At 37.3% G+C, this 12,026-nt stretch overlaps 1 protein-coding gene across 8 annotated transcripts in view; it reads left to right on the top strand.

Annotated features, from left to right (window-relative positions):
• The window catches only part of LOC150101193 (uncharacterized), a 178,812-nt gene that overhangs the window by 44,867 nt on the left and 121,919 nt on the right, over positions 1-12,026 (top strand). For all 8 annotated transcript variants that reach the window (XR_016549122.1, XR_016549123.1, XR_016549118.1 and 5 more), the window contains one exon: positions 9,792-9,884. Coding sequence is in view for 2 of the 8 variants with exons in the window: in XM_090401116.1 (XP_090257242.1) it covers positions 9,792-9,884 (93 nt within the window). In the remaining 6 variants the exon portion in view is untranslated. The remainder of the gene's footprint in view (positions 1-9,791; positions 9,885-12,026) is intronic.

Raw genomic sequence — 12,026 nt, 5'->3', positions numbered from 1 at the left:
ACCCAAAAAGCACTATTTTTTCAATCACTTGTCGATCACACCTCTTATGATTGAATTGCTGTATAAGACTTGCTCCTAGATTTTTTACTTCTCTCTTAGTCAGTCCTTCATTTCTCTTATCTCACACTTCTTTCTGATATCAGTTGACCTACTCATCAGACATTTCTGCATTCATTTCAGCTCCTGCTTTGCCCTGTGCATCACTCTGCATAACACATATCTCCCTCATAAAGCTAATTCTTCATTCTTTATATCAGTCGTACTATTCTTTCGATCAACACTTTTACCATCTCTCTCAATCATATCACATTTAATCTCTCTTTTAATTCTATCTGCCATTATATCACACACATTTCCTAGCATATTCTGATATTCTGAGTTCCATTCACTCCTTCAATCTTGCAACCTTAGACATGTTTTTGACCCTCGCTCTCATAGCATTTTCTGCACACTTTCCCACCACTGTCGCTTTGAAACCAAATTCCATTTGCCCTTGGTAATGTGTACATTTCACAGACATTGCACTGCACGAAGTCCTTTTCGTTAAATTCTTTAAGCAATGATGTCTTGGATCTCGTTGTTCTGCTTTGCATTTGTGCAATGTGCTACACTGCATAACTTAGCATGAAAAAGACTAAATTAACAATATTTAAAACAAAACTTTTAACTTAAAACTAATTAACTCCATAGTACAGTTTAATTCGAACACAATTTTTTTAACTACTAACACTATTTTTTTTAAAAACGAAACAACTTAGCTTTTGGAGCTCTCCAAACACAGTCGGACCACCATACACTGCTTTATTATATTATTGTCTGCCACAGTATGAGTTCAACAGTCAATTTTATTGAGATTTGGGATTAATACTTAAGTTTCTGGCCCATTCCAATGATCAACTAACTTGGGAACCAGTTGAAGAAAGGCTTAGAAAAAGTTCCTTTTGTTGGTAAATAGAATTGAACTAGAATCAAATGGTTTGTCTTTGTTCAATGGATGTAAATGTTGTTGGAAGTTTTTTCCACTTGGTTAGACTATAATAAATTTAGTTTAATCCTTTATCCAAGTATAAGCAAACAAAGTTTGTGCCGGAAGTATCTTCAGGACTGAGGCAACTCGTGGTAAAGGTTGACTAAGCTCTCATCACTTGTCTTAGTATCTCCCATAATGCAAAGCACATCTCCTTACAGACATGTATAATGCTATGCTTTAAAGGAAGAGCCACTACCCAGACCAGTTTCGACCTTTATTGAGGTCTCGTCAGTGGGAATTAGACACAGAGGTGGAAGTAATGGAGAATTCATATTTACCTATATGAGTTGCCAAAAGGTGTCTCACCTTATTATTAAATTACTCTGGATTTAGAGAAAGATGTTGGAAGTTTTTTTTCCCACTTGGTTAGACTATAATAAATTTAGTTTAATCCTTTATCCAAGTGTAAGCAAACAAAGTTTGCACCTGAAGTATCTTCAGGACTGAGGCAACTCATGGTAAAGGTTGCCTAAGCTCTCATCACTTGTCTTAGGAGATGTGCTTTGCATTATGGGAGATACTAAGACAAGTGATGAGAGCTTAGGCAACCTTTACCACGAGTTGCCTCGGTCCTGAAGATGCTTCAGGTGCAAACTTTGTTTGCTTACACTTGGATAAAGGATGCAAAGCGCATCTCCTTGCAGACATGTATACTGCTATGCATTAAGGGAAGGGCCACTACCCAGACCGGTTTCGACCTTTATTGAGGTCTCGTCGGTGGGAGGCAGACCCAAACGTGGAGATACTAAGGCAGAAGCAATAGAAGAGGTCATATTTACCTATACGAGATGCCAACAGGTGTACCAACTTATTATTGAATTACTCTGGATTTAGAGAAAGATGTTGCAAGTTTATTTTGCACTTGTTTAGACAATAATAAATTTAGTTTAATACACTTGGATAAAGGATTAAACTAAATTTATTATAGTCTAACCAAGTGCAAAATAAACTTCCAACATCTTTCTTTAAATCCAGAGTAATTCAATAATAAGTTGGTACACCTGTTGGCATCTCGTATAGATAAATATGACCTCTCCTATTGCTTCTGCCTTAGCATCTCCACGTTTGGGTCTGCCTCCCACTGACGAGACCTCAATAAAGGTATAACATTATACATATCCACAAGGAGATGTGTTTTGCATTATGGGAGATACTGAGATAGGAGTGTTGGTAGCTTGCTCCAACTTTGCAAGGAGTTGCCCATTGTTGTACAACTTTACCTCAGTCCTGAAGATATTTTCAGGTGAAACTTTGTTTGCTTACAATTGGAGAAAGGATTAAACTAAATTTATTATAGTCTAACCAAGTGCAAAATAAACTTCCAACATCTTTCTCTAAATCCAGAGTAATTCAATAATAAGTTGATACACCTGTTGGCAACTTGTATAGGTAAATATGACCTCTCCTTTTGCTTCTGCCTTAGTATCTCCATGTTTGGGTCTGCCTCCCACTGACGAGACCTCAATAAAGGTCTAAACCATTTGTTTCGACCTTTATTGTTTCTGGGTAGTGGCCATTCCCTTAATGCACAGCAGTATGCATGTCCACAAGGAGATGTGCTTTGCGTTATGGGAGATACTGAGACAAGTAGTGATGAGAGCTTGGTCTACCTTTGCTCGGATTTGCCTGGTGTTGCACCACCTTACCTCAGTCCTGAAGATATTTTCAGGCACAAACTTTGTTTGCTTACACTTGAATAAAGGATTAAACTAAATTTATTATGGATATAAATGTTGTTTCCACTGGATTACACAAGCACTTTTAAAATTAAGCAAAAATTAAAATTAAAAAATAATAATTTTTATGTTACCAACAAGTTTCAAATGCGATCCAGATTTAAAAATAAAAATGAAAAATAATAACTTTCACCATACATTATCACACAAAAGTGTGTTGGAAGATCTTTTGTTTTTATTCTTGAACTTCCTAATAAGGGGTAATGAACCAACTCAGAGTGGCTAAATATAATTAAAATGTCTATTACATGTGACTATTTCATTGCACTTGATTAATAGTTATATTAGTTCTATAATGATATTATTATATTTAAAAGAAACACAAATTGTTGTATAAAATAATATTTGGCATTATGTTTATCGCAATTATTAATTAGTTTCTTTAATGCATAATAATTACTCATTTTACTAAAATTAATAATCTTTATAATTATAATCAACACGTGTGTTTCAGATTTGTGAATTTAGAATGTCTTGAGTTTTGAGCTGCTTTTTTTGGGACTCGAGATAAGAAAGATTTGAATATTTCCCAGAAATTTAATCTACAACAAAAATCTGCTAAGCAGATAGTCTCTGCTGTTCATTGTCCTGAAGGCTATGGTTTTTAATCACATTGTAGCATGAATGTTTATGAATTTCTTTTGCTGTTTGATAATTTCCATTGCTCAGTGTAAGACCATTACCACCTTGCTTATTGAAGGACTGGAGTGGTTTAAAGTACTGTTTAGTTTGTAGAGCAGGATTTCTTAATTAACTAATTCCTAACCCATTCACAGTACTAATTGTGCTATAGGTTTGCAACTTCTTTGTGAGTTTGGGGAGATGAAGAAAAATCAGCAGCCCAAATAAATAAAAGTCAGTAGAATTTATGCAACATGAATTTATTCCTGTTGTGTAGTATAATTTTAGAGACTTACCAGCTTCGAAAGTATTTGGGCATGCTTTTAGGATTCTAGCATTTAGAAGAACTTTAAAATTCCTTTGCACAAATCTCTTCATCAACTTTGCATTATGTTCACATAACTACATATCGTATTTAAACTTCTTTTAGTGTCATTAACATATATGAATTAACTAGTAATGGTCTAAAACAACCCCCTTGGGCATGTCACTAGCTACTTCTTCTGAGGAACTTTTCCTACTATACAACATACTGACATGCATCAGGCAGCCTGTTCAACTAATCGATTATAACAATCCTTTACAGTTCTAATTATTTCAATCTTCATGAAGTAAAAATGTTTGCTGTGAGAGGTCATTACTATTCTTATCAAACTGTGGCTTAAATCAGTTTACTGGTTCTACACACTTGTACTCAAGAATGCATTTAACTTTCCTGCCCGCTACTCAGTTAAAAAAAAAAAAAAAAAAAAAAAAAAAAAAAAAAATTGCTCCTCACTCTTTGACTATAGAACTTTCAGGAATCTCTTCACCACTCTGAAAAATCTCTTCTGAATTAATTTTGTGTTAGCCTCTCATTGATTTATACTTCTCATTCATATAATCCTTCCTCTTGTAGAACCTTTGTAGCCCAGTTGCTATTGACAGTACCCCTTCGGTTGAAAAGACTTGCTTCGAATCCTGTGTGGGATGCAAAGAATCTTTAAATATTGTTTTATATCCAAAGATGAGTTAGCTGGTTTCATATAGAGGTACCTGTATGTTGAGCCCATACACATGGTTGGTTGGTTGATCAACATATGGTACATTGTATGTACTGTATCAACCTATAGTACCATGTATGGTAGTGGGTTGGGAAAGAAGGAACTTGTTTACATTTGATTTAAATGACTGTATATTGTATTCCAGGGATGAAGGAAGAGGAAAAGAAACCTGTTTTGTTTGTTTCAAGTTTGCGCTGTGAACGGATGTTAAGTAGCAGCTGCATGTGTTCCGATGAGCTTAGTACTAATTATTGGAATTATTGACGTTAAAGCATTTCCCATGGAAATATTTGCAAATTATACATATTGCAGAAACCAAACGTCTGTGCAAAAGTGGGGGGGAGTGAGTTGGAGTAAGCACTTATGCATGCATTGAAAGTCTAATTGCTCTCCTCTTGTATTGAGTCAAACATTTTGAGGGAGTTTTTAGGGACCCCATCCTCATATGTGAGAGCAGTATTCAATATCTGGGTGGATTTGTGATTGTATAATGTTAACAGCTGTTCAGAAGGTGAGGTAATGTCTTGAGCGAAAGAGAAATCCTAGTTTTTTTGAAGCTGAGGATGCTGTGGTCGTGATGTGTTTGTGCTAGAAGAGGTTTGATGTCAGGGTAATTCCAAGAAGAGAAATCTCAAATTGTCTGGAAATTTGGGTATCGTCAGAAAGAATACTCGGAAAAAATGGTTCTTTTTTATGAGAAATAGGACAGAACTGGATTTTATTAGCAATGAAATTGATGAGGTTATCTGAACCCCATTGGAGGATGGCTGGGAGATCAGAATTCAGTATATAGCTGGAAGAGAGTTGGTGACAGTACAAAACCTTGTGGAACCCCAGCATTAGTTGAATGATGAGAGGATAACGAACCATCCACCATCACACACAGTGTACGTCCAGACAGGAAGTTGGCAATCCAACTACAGAAGTCCTGGGACAGACCAAATGATGGTAGTTTGCTTAGTAAGCCTTTGTGCCAGACCCGGTCAAAAACTTTGGAGATAACCACTTGAGATTCACCAAACTTCTCCATGGCATTTGACCAGAGATGGGTGACATATGTGATCTGTTGATCAGAAGGGACGAAATCCATGCTGGCAGTCGTGTATTAAGTGGGTGCCTTCAAGGTAGTGTAGGAGTTGGGAATCTGTGATTTTTTCCATTACTTTGGACAGGACTGAGGTAAGCGAGATGGGGCAGTAGTTGAACGGCAGTGACTTGTCACCCTTCTTGGGAATGGGCTGAATATAGGCCAGTTTCCAGGTTGTGGGATAGATATCAGTGGAGTAAGAGAGTATACCAGGTGGTATCAAAAAGTTTCAAGACTAGCTCTGTTTACGAGAAATTACTTTATTTTTCTACGTTTGCACACCCACCTTCAAAATAGTCCCCTTGCATATCAATACAGTGCTCTCAGTGTTCTTGCCACTTCTGGAATGTGTCCTGGAAGTCTTCTTTTCGGAGCATGTCAAGCACCTTCTGCAATTCGTGCTGGATCTCCACAATGGTGTCAAAACGGTGACCTTTGAGCTGGATCTTCATCTTCAGGAAGAGGGTGAAGTCTGCAGGAGCCAAATCTGGCGAGTAGGGTGGGTGCGGAAGTGAGATCATGTTGTCTCTGGCGAGAAACTCGTGCGAGGAGAGCTCGGTGACAGGGTGCATTGTAGTCGTGGAGCATCCAGTTTTTCTCCCACCACAGATCTGGTCGCTTTTGCCGAATGTTTGTCCTCAGATGCCTTAAAACCTGGCAGTAGAACTCGCTATTGATGGTCTGGCCCCTGTGGACGAATTCTTGATGTACAATGCCACGAATGTTGAAAAAGAAGATGAGCATGCACTTGGTCGAGTTGTGGATCTGCCTCATCTTATTTGGTCGTGCAGATGATGGGCTCTTCCACTGTGAAGACTGTTGCTTCATCTCAGGGTTGTATGCGTACACCCAAGTTTCGTCACTGGTAATGAACCTTGACATGAAGGATGGGTCATCCACTGTACGCTGATGGAGTTCTTGGTAGACATCAATGTGGTGTTCCTTCTGCTCCTGGGTCAGCAGCCTGGGGATGAACTTGGCAGCAACATGGCACATGTTCAGATCACATGTGAGGATTGCCTGGACTGTTTCTTGTGACACACCGACAATGGCAGCAGTGTTGTGGAGTGTTCTCTGACGAACTTCATGCACAAATTGCCGAATGGTGTCGATATTTTTGGGGGTTGAGCTCGTTAAAGGTCTTCCTGATCTCTCATTGTCTTCCAGTGATGTTCTTCCGTTCTTGAAGCATGCCTTCCACTCAGAATACCTCGAATGGCTCAATCCAGCATCGCTGTAAATTTGACAAATCAAGACAAACGTCTCTGTGGCAGATTTGCCCAGTTTCATGCAGAATTTCACATTTGCTGTTTGTTCTAACTTGCTATCCATAATTGAAATCGCAGATGTGGTAACGCAGGTGGTCAGAATAGCATCAGTTTCACAACTCCAGATGTACACAGGATGATGTGTTTTGGCACACTGACTTATGAAGGTAGGTGCTGTCTGTGACTGTGTGTGCAGCCTTGTGGTGCCATCTGTTGGCATGTTACAAACCTAGTCTTGAAACTTCATGATACCACCTCGTATATAGGCGACATAGGATAGGAGTCGGTTCTGGTGCACACATTTTCGGGATAATTGGAGAAATGGCATCAGGGCCAGGAGACTTTTTCGTGTCTAATTTGGACAGTATTTTTCTGATCTCTTCCTGGCAAAAGGATATAGGAGCATTGTAAGTTGGGCATCTGGAATGGTTGGGGGACATTTACTATTGTCACTTATGCATGCATTGGAAGCAAAGTGGGAAGCTAGAAGATTGGCTTTTTTTGTAGGTGATGATGCTATAGAGCCATCTGGGTATGATAGAGGTGAGAATAGTATTGTATAGAAGTTACAGCTAATTGCTTTGGCGAAAGACCAAAAAGCTCAGCTGCTGTTTGAACAGGCTGCTAGTTTCCTGCTTTTTGCTCTTTTGAACTCTGTGTTGGAAGCATTGATTGTTTTTTGCATCTATTTTGGGCTTCAGTATAAGCTCTAAAGGAGGATTGTGGTTCTTGGTTTGAGCCAGTTACAGTATGTTTGATTTTTCATTTGTACAGCCTTGGCACATCTTTTGGAGAACATGGGTTAAGTTAGAGAATGGCAGTTCAGAATAGTGTGGGAATGTATGTTTCCATGCCAGTGAGGATTATTTTGGGTGCATATGTTTTGGGGTGGTAGGCCAGAAGCAATAGTCTGGCCTTCCAACCCAAATATGTACCGTATTTGCCAGCATATAAGATGCACTGGCCTATGAGACGCACCCCCTTTTTTGTACACATTTTTTAGGAAAAAAACTTGATCACTGAATATTATAATGAATTTACAGTATTTCAAATATAAAGTAATAAGTAGTTCTACTTTCAACAGGAAACTTTCAATTACGAAAGAGTACCTTTTAATCTTCTTCGTCAAAACCGAGAAATTCATCTCCAGAGCTAAATAAGAGACACTTGAAACCTCTTCAAAACAGAATCTGAGTCCTCATACAACAAATTGTCCTCTGTACCATCCAGTGCATTACTAATGCCACACTTCTTAAATGATTTAACCACTGTCTCAGTTTTCACACATCCCATAATGCTTTGACCCACTTGCGAAATGCTAGGCCTCTTACTTCTTCCTGATGGTGTAACCTCAAAATCTGAAGACTGCATCCAGCAGTCTTCTGGATGCATTGTTCCACTTCTCCTTCATAAATCCCTTAAATGGTTTATTAATAGAGACATCTAAAGGTTGAAGCTGACTAGTTAGACCTCCTGGAATTACAGCTAACTGAGTTTTCAATTCCTTGAGTTTATTTTTAACATCTGTTCTGTGAGAGTGAAACTAATCCCATATTAGCAGGGCAGGCTTCTTCGACAGTCAGCCAGAGTGTCTAGACCAAATGTTATCTATCCACAACTGGAATACTAGAATGTGTTCCAATAACTGGAATACATAACTAACGTAACTGGAATGCTCTCACACACCACAAGGAAACAAGAAAGAAATTGCGTAACTCGGAACAAAGAAAACTTCCAGAAATGAAAGTAATAAAAAACTGAGTATCGGCGTATAAGACGCACCCTGTTTTTCAGACCTATTTTCAAAGAAAAAAAGTTCATCTTATATGCCGGCAAATACGGTAAGTGTTGTTGCATGGGGAGGAGATGAGCACTAGATTGTGGTCAGGACACATAATGTAGTATGGAACACTGGCTTTGTGGCCTTAATTGCTTTGGCTGAAAATCAAAATAAATAACTACAGACCTCTTCCTGTTTGCCAAGTTCTGCAGATCCCCTCAACTTTGTACCCAACATTGTAGAGACTATGAAAACTGGTTTTACTAAATTTTTGCACAGTAGTTCAAATGCCTTGGATCTTCCATCTCATTATTTCTACAAGTCAGTGTTCTTGTTCTCCTTATCATTGCAGCAATCCATTGTGTTGTTCTTGTGTAGCTCATTGTGGCTCCCTAAATATTAATCTATTCCACCTACTTCCATACATTCCCTGCTAATCAAATACAAAGCAGCTTAATCTTTGCCTTCCAAATTTCAAGCCAATTTTAAATTATAGCCCAATCTTTTGTTTTTACTTGGACAATCCATTCAAATCCTTGAGAGCCACCATATCTGTTTCAGTTGTCACAGCTCTGCTTAACTTTGCATTCTTCAGAACTGCCTATCTCTATTTTTGCTTCTTCCAGTAGCATTAACTATTTGAGAACACTTTGAGAGTGTTCTCAAAAACATCTGAAGCCATTTATCTTCTACTCACTAATATCAGTTACACAGACCAGCTACCAAGATAATGGAAGCAAGAGGACATTCAGTAGCACATCCTGTCCCATGTTTAACTTATTAATCTGTCATCCAACCCATCTATCCCAGTTGAATTATTAGTTTGTTATCTGGCAATTGTTCAAAATTTATTACAGAGTAACGGCCATTACATAATTTAGTTATATCACTGTATATATATCTTCACTAAAGTATTTACTGAGACTGATGGGCTATCCAAACCAATCAGTCCCAGTTTAAATACCTGAATGAAATCTAGGCGTAACTCTATACATGCCTTTCCTTTGTTACTTGTCATCAAATTATGAAATGTAGCTATATTTTGAAAATATGATCTTTCCTTAACAAACCTTGTTGGCCTCTCTCATCTATTTGCCTTATGGAATAGTTATAAGGCAGATAGATGAACTGCGTAACAAATTTTAGATACATGGCTAAGTTTTTTATTAGATAACTAGAAGTAGAAAAGAGTATATGCACTTCCTAATTTTTTCTTCTTTCTCCAGAAACAGCTCAGGGATATGCTTACTATTTCTACAGATTTTTTGCAAGAAAATGTGTACCTTACATCTGTGGCTCCATTAACAGTATGTATGAAGGTAATGGCTATTATTAATATTTTCACTTACTTTTGAAATGGTAAGAAGCAGAATTATTATTTTATTTTTTTGTATAATAAAATTGATCATTCTCAAATGTTTTATTTAATTTTTTTGTTTACAATGTTTATCTTCACATCTGTTTTGCAATTAGAAATATAACTCCTTGAGAAAAAGGTCTTTAGTTTTTCACTTCATTAGAATGAGGCCAGGTATTGCCAGCCAGGTTGGCCAAGCACATAGTATGCCCTACCAACAAGCTGTGGGTTTGAATCCTGACTTGGGCATGGTTGTTTGTGGTGGGAGATGAATTTCTTCACCCATTATGAGACTAAAGCTTACTGCATCCCAAAAGTGGCTGCAATAAGCTGGTGGTGTGTGTGTGTGGGGGGGGGGGGGGATCTCTTCGTTTGGTCTTTAGAACAAGGTTTTCAGATAATGTAAAAAAAAAAGTGTAGAAAATTATATGTGCATACAAGTTCCTCAAGCAACCAGCAATCACAGTGATCTGACTAGATAGAACAGCTTCCTACAGCAATTGATTGTTGAGTGTCCTGAGTATATACTGCTGCTGCTTCATGTCATTGTATGCCAGTTCTATTAAGGTCTTGTTTGAGATTGTCAGTCCATCTCATTTGGGCCTACCTCTTTTCCTAACACTTTCCTGATCACTGATCATCATCTTGTTGATGAGGCTGATGTGCTATATTTCACAACATGGCTGAACCATCATAGCCTTTCTTAGCATGGAATAGTGACTAAGAGATAGCCGACCACTCCTCTGATATATCTCATTATTACAGGAAAACCTCGCTTAACATGATTAATTAATCCATCAATTAATGTGCTAAGTGAAATCACTTTAAGCAAATACAATAAACAATAGGAATAATTGTAACTCATCCATCAGTTTGCCTAAATTTGGAAAAAAATTACAGTATAATCTATATTAGAGGATAAAATGATCAACGTTAATAAAAATCAATTGCTTAAATTTTTATTTAATGTCTAAACATTTGATTTAGCTGCTTTTTTACAAAAAAATTAAGTAAAGATGTTTGAATAGTGATCAACTTTTTCATCTTGTCATGCAATTTGTGAAAGCTGGCGATCGCTTTATCAAGATTTCAGTGGACTTCGAAACTTAGTTCCATATCAGGATCAGCTTCAAACAAAATTTCCTTAGCATACTAAATGTGATTGAAAACTAGCTCAAATTCTTTTGTAGTTAGCTTCTTAGTCGTAACATTCTCTTCTTGTTCTCACTCCTTATCTCCTTCTTCATATGTATGCTGTTCTTCTAGTTGAAGGAGATCATTCTTGCTTAACTGTTCTGAATAGGAATTGAGAAGTTTCTCACATCTTCATTATCCATTTCATTAAATCCAAGTTCTTTTCCAATTGTTCTTATTTCTTCAGTAATGTTAGATCTTGGATTTTGTGCACAATACACTAACATAGGCTTGAGTTTAAAGTTGCCTTCTGCATTGCCTCCTGATAAAAGCATAAGATGATCTTTAGATTACTTAAGTATAAAGAGCTAATAAGCTTCATTTATGATCTTTAGATACTTTGAGTTGAAATGCTTTAGTTTTAGCTAGGAAAGTTTTTGTTGGCACATGCTTCCAATACAGACTAATTTCATCAATGTTGAATATTTGCTGATGTCATAATCACCCTCCTGAATTATCCTTTGCAATTCTTCAGGAAACTTGGCCACATAATCTTTATCAGCATGAGCAGATTCCTCAGTTATTCTTACGTTATGCAGTCCAGTTTGATTTTTAAAATGGTCAAATTATCCTAAACTCGCAGTAAAGCTTTCACATTCCTCTTGAAATTGACTATAATCCTTAATCCAGAGTGATAGAGGATGCTCCATATCATTAAATGGCTTCTATTTCGGGTGATCTGCATGCTTAAAGAAGCAGTAGCAACTTTTCATTGTTCTTTGTGTTCTTTGCCCTTATTTAATATAGTTCGAACTATAGACTCACTGTATCCCAGGTTTTGCACATAGTATTACTAGCGAGACTTTCATGTCTTAATGACTTCCAGCTTTTCTACTCGCTGCAGATTGGCAACAAAAATTTTGCCTAACATAAAAAATTGCATTAATCACTCACTTAAAATGGGAAATAG

The sequence above is a fragment of the Typopeltis vanoorti genome, chromosome 12 (assembly GCF_054136105.1).
Source record: "Typopeltis vanoorti isolate ZY-2024b chromosome 12, IOZ_Tvanoo_1.0, whole genome shotgun sequence".
NCBI lineage: Eukaryota > Metazoa > Arthropoda > Arachnida > Uropygi > Thelyphonidae > Typopeltis > Typopeltis vanoorti.
This window is presented reverse-complemented; position numbering and strand designations above follow the sequence as displayed.